We start from the raw sequence: 13814 nt of genomic DNA, 5'->3' as shown, positions 1-13814 counted from the left end.
AGTGTCAACTTCACAGGAACTTACTAGAATATGATTTTTCAGGCCCCTGTCCAGTCTTAGTGACAAAACAGTTCAGGAGCTAAGGTTCAGCTTCTCTTTTTAAAAAGCACTCCAAAGATTGTGATAAAGTTTGAGAACTACTCCTCTAGTTCATTCTCAGCTGCCAGAAAAACCAAAAGCAAAGCTGAGCAAACAAATAAAAGATCCTCTTATGGGTGTGGGAAAGAATTTGATGAGCTCTTTGTTTCAGGAATGTTGGCACTTTTACAGCTCAGCAAAACTATGTGCATTGCATGTTTCATTGCAGATTAAATTATTTAACATCAAAATTATTACTTAATATTTGACATGTTTATTTCCACTAATTTTAGTAACTGAGAAAAAATATTCATGTGAGTGTGGGAATATTTGCCTATATAAAATTTTTTTTTTTGGTTTGGAGGCTAGACCCAGTGGTGCTCAGGGTTTGCTCTTGGCTGTGCTCTTAGGAATCATTCCTGGCTGGCTCAGGGGCTGTATGGAATGTAGGGAATTGAGCCCAGTTGACCACATGCAAGGCAAGTGCCCTACTCATTGTACTATAGCTCTAAGATTATCTAAGATTATCCTAAGATAATATTGGGGGGGGGCACATCTGACCATGCTCAGGGATTACTCCTGGCTCTGCACTCAGGAATCATTCATTTAATGCTTGAAGGACCATATGGGATACCAGAGATTGAATTCAGGTCAGCTGAATGTAAGGCAAGTGCTTACCTATTATACCAATTCTCTGGCCCTTTTTATAATCATTTTTTTCAAACTTCTATTCATATCCCTTAAATACATTTAGTTGATTTCTTTGTCTCAATTTTATATCTCAGGTATACATCAAAATAAAAAACCCTTAAATCAGTTAAAAACAAATGAAAGACTATCTCAAAAGAAGGGGGAATAATATCTCTAAAATAATAACAGTTGTTGTGACTTTGAGTTCAGCAAGTTTTGGGCTAAGTAAGTTTGTTCAGTTCCCCCACTGCTCATCCAGTCCTGACAATAAACTAATAAAACAGATACAATACTTAACCATAAATTATGATAAATCTGAACTTGCCTGAATTCATGTAGCCAGTTAGTGGTCTCTCTCATTAGTCTTTGCTCCTAGTTCCTAGACAAAGATTCATCTCTTCGTTTTTCTTTTTCTTTTTTGTTCTTTGGGTCACACCCCACAGGGGTTCCTCCTGGCTCTACACTCAGAAATCGCTCCTGGCAGGCTCAGAGGGACCATATGAGATGCTGGAATTCAAACCACCGACCTTCTGCATGCAAAGCAAACGCCTTGCCTCCATGCTATTTCTCTAGCCCCCAGATTAATCTCTTCTGATTCAGTTTTAGATTTACACCATCTCTCCAACTCCCTTATGCTTAAACTCTCCTCTGGAGATCTGTTACCTCCAGGAAATCTTGTCAATGTGGGGAAGGCCATGCAGAACCTGGGAAGCTTCTGCTAGTCATCCTAAAAAAGCCATTCCATTCTTATTTCCCAGGGCCACTTGGACCTATAACTTTATGCAAAATTTCCCGAGTTTTCAAGGTGTTAATTTATATCCAATATGAAGAAATGAGAGAGAAAAGAACAACATGCCAGTATTTTTTTTTTTTACAAAAAATGTATTTAAAACCAAACACCCCAGACTTTGAACTATAGCTGCTTCAGGGATACTTTGAAGATGATGCAAAGTCAAATCTTTCATCACTTCATATAAACCTGGAAAGGCCATAGTTAAAAGTTAAGTTTTCAAATCAAAGCCTCTGATAAACCATCAGGACTTCAGAACTCTCTGAGAGCCAGGAGAAATGATGTCCCTCAGCTCCATCTCAAAGCATTGCTTTTTTTTATGAAGGTTTATTTTGGGGCATGGGGAAATGCTTCATAATAAATGTAAAAGTAGACCAAACTAAAAATAATAAAAACTTAGAAAATGTAAGAATTTTCTTTTAATTTTCCAAATAAAAGGTATTTTTTATTTTTATTCTTTTATTTATTGGTGTGTGTATGGGGGGGGGTGTGAAAGGCCATGCCCTGGTATTCAGGGCTTATTCCTGGCTCTACACACAGGGGTCTCTCCTGGCAGTGAGTGATACCTTATGCTAGAGATCGAACCTGGGTTAGTCATGTACAAGTTAAGTGAGAACTTTACCACTGTATTTTGCTCCAGCCCTGAAAAAGGTATTTTTAAAACCAAAGAAATTTGATCTTAAGAAGTCTGAAATAAAATATGATAAAAGGCAGCAGGCGTGTCTACTGCTGCCATCTCCCAAAAGTCATATACTAAAATCCTAACTCAAACCTTAAAGTTTTTTTTATACTTGTTTTGATATTGGGTTATCAGTAATTTAAGATGGTGTCAGAGTGGAAGTACTGTGAGCCCCCTACTCTCATTTGACTGGTGTTCCTAGAAAAAGATGATGTGAGAAGGCTTTACAAACATTTCAGAACAGTTATTTCATTAGAGGATTTGTAAGCTTTTCAACAGTGATTTCTTTACTGTCATACCTTTGGTATGTGATAAGAGAGAAGGGTGTTGGCTGGAATGGAAAGATGAGTGTGTTTCAGAAATTGAGATGGAGAAGAACAAACAAGCATGAAACGCTGATTGTAATGAAGAGAACTCCTAACACAATCCACCCTCTGCCTTCTCCAGGCTCCTTGGGTTTATTTCTGCCACTCTAGCTTGTGTTGTTCTTTGTCTGCACCTTTTCTCTGCCTGACCTTTGCAAAGTAGGTAATGTTAAACTGGAAAGAAGGATCTTGTCTCTTTTCTTTCTAATTCTCCTGTGGTTTATTTCTTTCCTTATTGCATGCTAATTTTCCCCACACATGTATCTATAGCTTTCTCTTCTCTTGAATATTCAATATCTACTTTTGTAACCTGTTTTTATACTTCCTAGAACATTGAAATATATGGTATATATGTCCTGTATATATGCCATATATAAATATGTATTTCATATATCTTATATAATATTACAAAATATATTTACATATATTATACCACATAGTATTATTTCTTCCCAAGATTTCTCCTCTTCCATGAAACAGATGCTATTATAGTGTTTCACATATGTTTGCTTATGTATTCCTACAGTGACCTCCTTGTCTCAGGAGAGAATCCAAGGTTACTTGGCTAATCTGGAGACATCAGGATATAAAACCAGGCAATCTGGTCACAATTCCTACACTCATTGTTAATCTGCCTTTTCCTACAATCACCAGAAATATGACTATTTCCTTTACCTTCATCATTTTATTTTCATGCCCAATCAACAAGAACTGTTGTGACTAGTTCCAAAACAAAAATCTCCTATATATGATTTCCTATCCTCATTCTGTTACTCATGTTACCATGATAAATCCTGCAGTCAAGGAGACATGTCTCTCCTGATTCTATTTTCCTTCCTTTGTTTACCTCCTTTGTTACCATCTTCATCATAGTTGTCAAGGTTCTTTGAGAGCTCTAAGTCATGCCTTTTCCCAATGAACACTCAACAGACATGTATAAAATCCCAGACATCTTGAATTCTGCAATCTACATGATTCAGCTCAATACCCTTACCACCTCACCAGGGGTCAGTCTGACCTTTGGCTCCAGTCCCTGAGAGTTTGGCCAAGAGAATTTGGAACTCTTTTTATAACAGTGCTTGTGTTCATACTCTGTATGAAATATTTTTCTACCTCCAGTTCTTTGCTTCAAGGCTATCTTCTCTGCAGACCTTCCCTGGCCACTTGGCTTGAGAGGTCTTCTCTTTTGCTTTCTATCTAGCATCTTTCATTGCTGAGATGTCTACCCCTTTTAAACAAAATTCTAGAGAGCAGTAATATTTTGTTTTACTTTCTACAATATCTCAGGTGTTAGTCCAGAACCTAGTCAAGAGAAGGACTTAAAAGTAAATATAAAGAGTTAAGTGCTTAGGTTTGATTCCTGGTCAATAGCATGGTGGGTACAATTCTGGTAGCCCCTAACATTGCTAGCCAATGTGGTTATGCATTTCTGGTACTGCAGAGCCCAGGCAGCATCACAGTTTTAGACCCTGGCATTGAGCCACTAGTTCAATTGACAAAAAATTGACCAGTGAGGTCTCCAAGCTTCCTGAGCACTTCTTGGGAGGCAAACAAATAAAATTAAGTAATGAAGGTTGTTGGAAATATGTGTAAGCAAGAAAATTAAATTCCAAAGTAGGAAGTAGGGAGATTTATCCAAGTTCTACACTAGTCATTGGACTGTCTGATGAAGCTGAATTAGCAACTGTTTAATAATCAATGATTGTTGTATACCAGGAAGTATAGGAGACATTAGGAATATTTCAATGACCTTGTTCAGTATCATAGACTACTCTAGAATTTTCACTGTTATTTCTAGACATAGGGACATGCATTTCTTGGTGATTCTACCATCTTTTCTCTCTATTTTTACTCTGGCAACAGCTGGTGGTGTTCATGGCTTACTCTTGGCTCTGTGCTCAGGGATTATTCTTGGTGGGCACAAGGGATTCTGGGAATCAAAGCCAGGTGGACTGCATGCAAGGCAAGCACTCTACCTGCTGTACTATCTCTCCAGCTCCAAAGAATATTATCTAATGCAAAGTAAACCGAGATCATGGCAAATCCATGAATTCCAGTGAAAGGTTATTGGGACTATTGGGAGTCTTGATGGTCCTTGAAGGATGTCAAAGTAACAAAAGAGAATGGTAATACCTTCTCAGATGTCCTTGTTTTCTTCCTAGAACTTCCTAGAACTTTGTGGTAGTTTTCTTGTTGTTCTTACAATACTCCTAGACCATCAGCTTCAGAGAATGTTACCTGCTCCTCTCGCAGCAGGAATCTTCCCTAAATAATCTCCACCTCATTCCCTCACTCTGTGTTCAAGTCTGCTTACATAGAACTGAGTAGAAAAGAAGACTTCCCATCACTTTCATTTTCTCTGGACCAATTAAAATCGACTTTGTGCTACACATTTGTCTTTTAGGTGTCCTCCTCAAATAATATCAGAGGCTTGTAAGTGCCCTTTAGTTTACTTTTCTCTGCTATGTCTCAGAGCCGAAAACAGTGCCTGGCACACCAGGGAGGCTTTGTAAATATTTGTTGAGTGAATGTGTGAATACAAAACACATTTTTGTACTGGGTCATGCTTTCTTTGATAATCTCAAGTGTCACCAACAGACTTTTCAGAGCTCCACATCACATCTAAAAAATAAAACAAATGCATTTTTCACCTTCTTTCAATCTTGTTCATATAAAAGTAGCTGCCACTACTCTTATAAGCATGCCTCCATAACCTAAGAGAGACATTTAAACACAAATAGAAAAACAGGGAAGCAAAGATCTGATAATCTAGGAAAAGGTATTATTGTGGACTTTTCTGTCCTTTTGATTTATTTTCTTTTAATCATTTGAGACCTCTTTTACCAATACATTGTATTGCAGTACTTTAAGCTTTGAATTTACCAAAAAAAATAGACTTTCAAGAGACTCAAGTCATAACTTTCTTCTTTACTTTCCTTGTTCTGGATCTGAAACTGTTTTATTATGTCTTTTTTTTCTGATTTACCAGATTTATTTGATGCTATTCAGTAGACTAGAAAAATAGTGCTTTTTATGATTAAAATGAAGGAACAAATATATGTTCTCTCTCAGTTGAGCCAGAGTTAGGTGGGACAATAAAAAAAAAAAAGCTCTTGAATGTTCATTCCATTTATTCACAGGAAACTTTTGTCTTTTCACTCAGATCACACAGTGTTTCTTTTCTGCTGTGTTTTGAAACAAATGTCAAATGCTTTGATTTAAAATCCAGATATAACTTGTTATTCATTTACTTCCTGCAGAAGGCCATTTGTGTCTCAAAATGCCAATATTTACCAAAAGAAGCTCAGGAACATGGTTAAAAACACATAGCATACAATAGGCAGAAAGGTATAATCATGGTGAAGAATACCTAACTAAGTATGATTTTCTACTCGAAGTCATTTTAACAAACATAGGTCTCAAGTCAGTTTTCCCAGTGCTGGGATGCAAAAGATGGCAGGAAGACCAAAAGGGACATGGGTATGATGTAGGTAGATCTGTATTGTCAGGAAGAGCTGATACATAGGAAAGACAGACCAGAAAGTGAATAGAGCTCTCACAAACTCCAAAACCCAGGTTTAACACCCAAGTAAGTGCCTATGAGATCACTCCTGGGACAGAACTGAAAGGTTTTACCTTTCAAATATAATTCTCTTATATGTTAGCATGTGGCTCTTTCCTAAAAGCTTTACCACTGGTGTCTTTTCTCAGGTTATACAAAAGAAATAAGCCCCCTAAATTCTCATATATCAAACACACTACTATTATTCCCAGGAAAGAGGAAGGGTCAGGCAGGGAAGGGAAACTGTTCTAGTTCTCAACAGGAAAGCTTCATAATGGCTCACTTTTTCCTGTGAGCAAGTTTCTGCCCTAGATAAGTTCTCTCCAACCTTTTCTCTATCAAGAATTCCTTTCAGAGGCTGGAATGATAGCACAGCAGGGAGGACTTTGATTTACACAAGGTTAACCTGAGTTCAATCATTAGCATCCCATAACATTCTCTAAGGCCTGCTAAAAGTGATCCCTGAAGACAGAGCCAGAATAAGCCTTGAACACTGCCCAGTGTAGCTCCCAAACAAAAAACAAACCAAACCAAACAAAAAATTTCTTTTAGGCAGGCGAGATAATATGGGGCTAGGACAGTTGCCTTGTAAGCAGTTGACTTTGATTCAATCCTCAGCATCATATATGATCTCTCTAGCCCAACCAGGAGATACCCCTGAATCATCCATGAGCACCACTGGGTAAACCCCAAAGAGAGAGAAAAAAATCTTTCATAATATCTTTTCTAGTGGATATCTGTGGAAATAAGGAAATAAGCCTTATTTTTTTGAGGTAATATTTTATAAAATTTAATTGAGATATTGTGATTTCAAAACTATCTATTGTACAGAGGTTATTTCTGGTACTTTCAGTGAACCATATGGGTTGTCTGGGATCAAATCCAGGCTGGCTGTGTCTAAAGCAAGCACCCTAACAGCTGTACTATCTCTCCAGCTCATTTTAAAGTTGTATTATTGTAGGTTGAGTTTCATAAGGTTGCTTATGAAAGTGATTGTAGTGGTTTTGATACACATTAGATACTTTTTCTGCATTCCCCCACAGCCCAAGGCCCTTGACCATTGCTTCTTTGTTACCTCTCTTTAGCCTCTTCTTTCAACTTCCCTCCGTTTCTCTCCTCACCTGACATTTTTTGGGAGGACACACCCCATTGAGTTTAGGGATTCTTTGCTCAGGAATCACTTCTGGCAGTCTCAGGGGTCTAGATGAAATGCTGGGACTGCAGTGTACAGACAAACGTCCTACCCACTGTGCTAACACTCTGACCCTAACCTGGCTTTTTCATCTTCTCTGTAATCTAAGATCAAGAATTTACCCACCTTTGACACCTTCCATTCTTGTCTTTTTGTTCTGTATACCACAGAGAAGTGAGATCATCTGGTATTTGTCCTTCTTTTATTTATTTTAATTTTATTGAAACCATTGGGATTTACATTGTCCTTATCCTTTTGAGTAACTTCACTTAACACACCTTTCAGTTCCATTCAAGTTTCAGATTTCATTCTTTCGTGCATGTTCTGCATAGATTCCTTCCGTGAGTTTTCTAACTCTACTAATAGCAGTGCTTCCTGTCATAAATTATGAGTTTATAGTTAAATAAATAATTATAAATGACTTTTTAGTTTGTGTCACCTTTGAAGTTTTGCACCTTTTCAATTCGGAAATTATTTTTAAATACTCCCACATTTGATATTTTATTCAGCATTTAATTAATCTGAAGTTAATACCAATATTAAAAAGAGGGTATACAGATGAATGTTTTTCTAAAATGGTTACAAGTTTTCCTAACATTTATTAAGTCATCTTTTTATTTTATTTTCTACATCTTTTTTATATGATGATCCTAAACTGAATTTATTTTCTCTAGATTTGACCTTTTTACTTTGGTGCCATCATAAATTATTCCTAGCTTCAATAACATTTTAATATTTTCTTCTTTTTAGAAATCTACTAGTTTGTTGTCATATTATTTTTTGATAAATTTTATGAACTTGATTTTTTGTATTTTGATTTGATTTATTGTGATAACTTAATTTTTACTTACCCAGATAGATGCCATGATATCCCCCCTTGAGATTTCACTAACCTATTAAAAGAAAAATATATAAGTGGTATAATTTTATGATTCAGATCACAATAATTTCAGACTAATGCTTACTCTTTAATCTAGAAAATATAAGTTAACATTATAGAAACTCTATTTCAGCAAGAGGGAATATTTCTCACATTATGTACCCTACTTAATAAGTACTAACTGAGTACCTACTTATACATGGGCTGTACTATACCTGTGAAGGACTCAAATTAGAAGAGAAAAAACATGCCTAAACATAAGGCATGTAAGTAAGTTTTTTTGAAAGATAATTTTTAACTCATTTAAAATCCAATAGAACTCTGCTGATTGCTGGCTTCTTTTTACCAGAAAGACTACCAACATAGGGTACAATGATAAAGATTTAATAAATTATATTTTCTCATCTGGCTTCAATTTTACCCCTTCTATTTATTGTGATATCTGTATTCATATGTTACATAATCCCATAGCTCTTATAAATAGTACATCTGCTCTCTAAGGAAGTGGTCCAGTCCTTGGTGGGTAGTACTCAGAGGTAAAACAGGAAGTTCTTAACAGGACAATTGGCAAGGCAGGCACATTGAAAATAGACATTATTTAAGCATGCTGGTGCTTCTCCAGGGTAATTTATTGCTCCCACCCATCCTGGGAACAAATGTTCTTCAAAAATTCAATGGTAGCCCTAGAGTAAATTTCAACAGGAAATTACATAATTGGTTCCTAAAAATATTTAGCCCTGATTACCTCAGGCTCTCACTTAGCCTAGCAGAGTTCACTCTTTAGTTATAATTTCTACTAGAATTAAGTTTCAGTTAGTTCTAAGTGATTAAACTACTATAACTTCTAGTTTCTACATGACTTTAGAGAGTGATCACACAATAACATTGCTTCTTATTTTGCCTCTTAAATCTAGACACAATTTTTGTAACTCTTAGTTTTCTCATCTTAAAGAAGGAAGATCAGAGCACTGACTGAGATAATATGTATGGGTTCCCTCCTCCTCATCATCATCCCAAGTGCTTCTAAGAAGACTTTATTAAAGCAAAGAAAGAGTTACCTTTCATAATAGGGAAGGGAGAGCTGTCCTAGTCTCCTGAAATAAGGTACCAAATAACACACTGAAGTGAGATCACACTCACATATAGTAAAAGAAGGAAGAACATGATAAGTGCACAGCCTGTATAAAGGAGTTCCCGGGGAAGGAGCCTGATGGCACCACCGTCACGGCTCCAGCTGTATGAGGCGTCCAGCACGGCTGCTGCAAAATAAATGCTGAACACTAGTTTTGCTTCTCCCCTATGTCACAAAAGCAAAAGTCCTCTTCAGTTTTCTCACCCTTAGTGGAAATAAATTCTAACTAGGGCTTTTAAAATTTGGGGGTGCTCATATCATAAAATCAGCTGGAATTTCATATCTTGAATATTTCACATCATATAAAGAGATTGGGGGAGATAGCTGAAGAGATAGAGCATATTCAAGCACTGTATTCCCCCACCCCAGCATAATACCTAATAGAGCCCTAGTGGGCCCCAAGTATCAATGGCCTAAAATAATCAGGTCCCCATTCTGAGTGGCTATAGCAATCAATACTCACTCACCACCACCCCTGAAACACCACTAGGGATAACCCCTATAAAAATAGGTAAACAGGGCCTGGAGAGATAGCACAGCGGCATTTGCCTTGTAAGCAGCCGATCCAGGACCAAAGGTGGTTCATTCGAATCCCGGTGTCCCATATGGTCTCCCGTGCCTGCCAGGAGCTATTTTGATAGCCAGGAGTAACCCCTGAGCATCGCCAGGTGTGACCCAAAAACAAACAAACAAAAAAAGGTAAACAAAACAAAGACCGATTCCACACAAAGAAGTTTTTGTCATGATTGTTCCCTGGGACAAGAAGGTCCTAAAATAATTCTAAGAGACTAAATAAATGATGGGGAGTAGCTCCCTTTTAGAGCATCACCTCTGCAGATGAAAAAACTCTGGCGCAAAGGGTAGGAGGTTCCAGCCACAAGAATTAATAAGCACCCCCTACTGGCCCAGACTTCAAAGATCTGGCTGGTCCCTGTCATCCCCAAATGCCTGACCCAAGTGTGGGCAAACTGAGGCTCTAAATGTTTAATTATTAAATTATTAAAAATGACTACTGCTGTGATTTCTACTACTGCTGTAAAGTACTATATAAATGGAAACCAAGCTCCTAACAATAGAGCTTTGCGGAAAGAACTTTATTTTGACATCATTCTCCTTACTTCCTCCTCCACCTTTATTTAACCATAGACAGTTTCCGGTTCTCTTTACATGTTTAAATTCTCCTTGTTATTCAGGTGACTTTTTCTGTCTTCGTGGACACCAATAATAATATAGTTTCAGAATAACGTCTTAAACCACATTTTATTTTATTGTATAGATTTTTGTTTGCTTGTAGGCTACACCCAGCGGTATTCAGTGCTTGTTTATGGTTCTGCGCTCAGAAAGCACTCCTGGAGGGACTCGGGGGACCGATGTGATGCTGGGAATCGAGTCAGGGTCCCAGGATATCCAGGATCACATAGCCAGGATTGAGTTATGTGCAAGGCAAATACGTTATCTGCTGTACTATCTTACTATCACTCCTGACTCCAGATTTGTTTTGTTTGTGCGTCTTTCATTTTTTTTTAAAGTTATAAATGTAGCTTCCCCTGTGGGAGAGACTGGCTGTTTGTGTAGTACAAAATGTTTTTCCTGGAAAGCATTGGAGAGGCAACCCGTTATCATAGATTAGAGGCACCTCCAGGGCCCAACGGAAGTGAATTTCCTCAACGCGGTCTTTTGCAATCAAACACTCGGATTCCTCACCTTCTAACTCAAACACCAAGAAAATGATTCATGGGAGGTGAATTGGATTCTGTTGCAATGAAAGGAAACATCAAGGAAACAAACTTCCTTGACCACCAACTTTCTCAGACTCTCAGAGCCCAAGATTTAAGTATACTTTCCTTCCACCTCCTAAAAAATTAAGTAAAATAAAACTATATATTTAGACAATGAGAATGTATTCACAAGGAAAATGACGCCTGTACCTGAGGACTATGACTAAACTTTCCTTTTCTCTTTCTTCTTTTCTTTCTTTCTTCCTTTCTTTCTTTCTTCCTTTCTCTTTCTTTCTTTCTTTCTTTCTTTCTTTCTTTCTTTCTTTCTTTCTTTCTTTCTTTCTTTCTTTCTCTCTCTTTCTTTCTTTCTTTCTTTCTTTTCTTCCTTTCTCTTTCTTTCTTTCTTTCTTTCTTTCTTTCTTTCTTTCTTTCTTTCTTTCTTTCTTTCTTTCTCTCTTTCTCTCTTTCTTTCTTTTCTTCCTTTTTCTTTCTTTCTTTCTTTCTTTCTTTCTTTCTTTCTTTCTTTCTTTCTTTCTTTCTTTCTTTCTTTCTTTCTTTCTTTCTTTCTTTCTTTCTTTCTTTCTTTCTTTCTTTCTTTCTTCTCTCTTTCTTTCTCTCTTTCTCTCTTTCCCTCCCTCCTTCCCTCTCTCTCCCCTTTCTTTCTCCCTTCTGCACTCAAATCATTCCTGAGAAAATGAGAGGAATATATGTGGTGCCGGGGATCAAACACTGGCTGGTTGCTTGCAACACAATACCACCCACTATTGCCCCAGCCCTCCCAGCACTTTTTCTGTTCCCCAAACTTTTGGGTCGCGCAGACCAAAATGGCCATTGAATTACTAAGGGGCTAACACCAAGGAGCAGTGAGGGATTTAGGGTGCCCAGACAGCCGCAACTCCAGCAGGATGACCCTTCCAGAAGAGGGATGGGATGTCCCGGGAGGCGCGTCCAACGCGCGGCATTGCGTGTGCGGGCCGCGGTGGAAGCTGAACTTACCGCGAGTAGCTGAGAGCAGAGCGAGTCCAGCCAGCAGGGAGTCCGCCGGGAGGTGCTATGAGCCGGTTCCAGTGGGAAAGCACCGCCGCACCCCTTCCTTCGCCCGGGGCCCGCCCCCCAACTCCACCTGCTAGACCTGGACTTCCGAGAAGCCACACCCCTCGCCAGAGTCTCCCTCTGAGCGCTCAGGCCTATAATCCTTTTACTGAAAGCTAACCGTCCCTACACCCCGGTATTCATCTTCCTGCAGTCTTCCTAGGGAATGCCACTCCCAATTGAGACATTCCCCAGACCCCAAAGAGCTCACCTCCAGGTATGCATGTGACACTAGCATTCATCCAGCACTTTCTTTCTGCCCAACCACTATTCCTTACCATGGACCCGAATTTAAATCTTACAGTCTTGCATGGGATATGGTACTAAGACCCCACTTTGGTCAATAAGGGCACTAAGAAGCTGAGAGTTTATTTAGGTCCTTTGAGCAGTCACATGGAAAATAAACGGTAGAGCTAGGGGTTTGAACTCAGCTAATTTCGTTTTCCTTTCCTAAATTGTTTGGCTCTTAATGTAAGGATTAGGACCCCAGAGATGAAAAACAGAAAGGGTATCCTAGAATAACCCAACAAATGAAGGAAGTGGAAGACCAAAGCTCTCCTTATATGGAGGGATTTATGAGCACTCGGGCTAAAGGATGTTACTACAGATGAGAATAAAAACTGGGGCAGAGAAATAGTACAGGGGTTAAAGCACTTGTCAAGCATGGGTCAACACTGGAAAGATCACTGGCACCCTGCCCTCCAGTACTTCCAGGAGTGATCCCTGGGCACAGAGCTAGGAAAAGCACCTAACACCTCGGGCTGTGCCTGTAATGAAGAACAAGAACAAGGGGTAGGAGAAGCTCCTATAGGCTGAATCAGGCAATTCAGCAAGTACTTGATTTCTTTATCTGTCTTCAAGGTAACTAGAAGAGAGGCTACATTTCTTTTTTTCTTTCTTTCTTTCTTTCTTTCTTTCTTTCTTTCTTTCTTTCTTTCTTTCTTTCTTTCTTTCTTTCTTTCTTTCTTTCTTTCTTTCTTTCTTTCTTTCTTTCTTTTGTTCTTTTTTTCTTTCTTTTTTCTTCTTTCTTTCTTTCTTTCTTTTTTCTTTCTTTCTTTCTTTCTTTCTTTTTTCTTTCTTTCTTTCTTTCTTTCTTTCTTTCTTTCTTTCTTCTTCCTTCCTTCCTTCCTTCCTTCCTTCCTTCCTTCCTTCCTTCCTTTCTTTCTTTCTTTCTTTCTTTCTTTCTTTCTTTCTTTCTTTCTTTCTTTCTTTCTTTCTTTCTTTCTTTCTTTCTTTCTTTTTTTACTATTGGCTAATAGGGTTCTGTTTGAGTTATACATGGCAATGCTCAGGATTTATTCCTGTCAGTATTCCAGGATCATATATTGTACTGGGGTAGTTTCTTGGTCAAGTCCACATGCTTTGCATGCTCAAGGACCAGAGGTGATCCTGGGTCTCACTAGCTGACCCCAGAACTGCTGGGTATATATGTAGGGATATCTATCTATAGCCAGTGGTCCTCAAACTTTTAAAACAAGGGGCCAGTACATTGTACCTCCAAATTTTGGAAGGCAAACTATAGTAAAAACAAAAATTATGAATAAATTCCTATGCACACTGCATATATCTTATTTTGAAGTGAAGAAACAAAATGAGAACAACTACAGTATGTGGCCTGTGGGCTGTAGTTTGATGA

At 38.2% G+C, this 13814-nt stretch overlaps 1 protein-coding gene across 1 annotated transcript in view; it reads right to left on the bottom strand.

The window, feature by feature from the left end:
- Positions 1–8244, bottom strand: part of ANXA3 (annexin A3) — a 43209-nt gene extending 34965 nt beyond the window's left edge. The window contains exon 1 of the mRNA XM_049790312.1: positions 8208–8244. Coding sequence (XP_049646269.1) covers positions 8208–8222 — 15 coding nt within the window. The 5' untranslated portion in view covers positions 8223–8244. The remainder of the gene's footprint in view (positions 1–8207) is intronic.
- Between the last annotated feature and the right edge of the window lie 5570 nt (positions 8245–13814).

This window comes from Suncus etruscus, chromosome 16, assembly GCF_024139225.1.
Source record: "Suncus etruscus isolate mSunEtr1 chromosome 16, mSunEtr1.pri.cur, whole genome shotgun sequence".
NCBI classification, from domain to species: Eukaryota; Metazoa; Chordata; class Mammalia; order Eulipotyphla; family Soricidae; genus Suncus; species Suncus etruscus.
The sequence above is the reverse complement of the archived record's forward strand: the minus strand, read 5'-3'. Positions and strand labels throughout refer to the sequence as shown.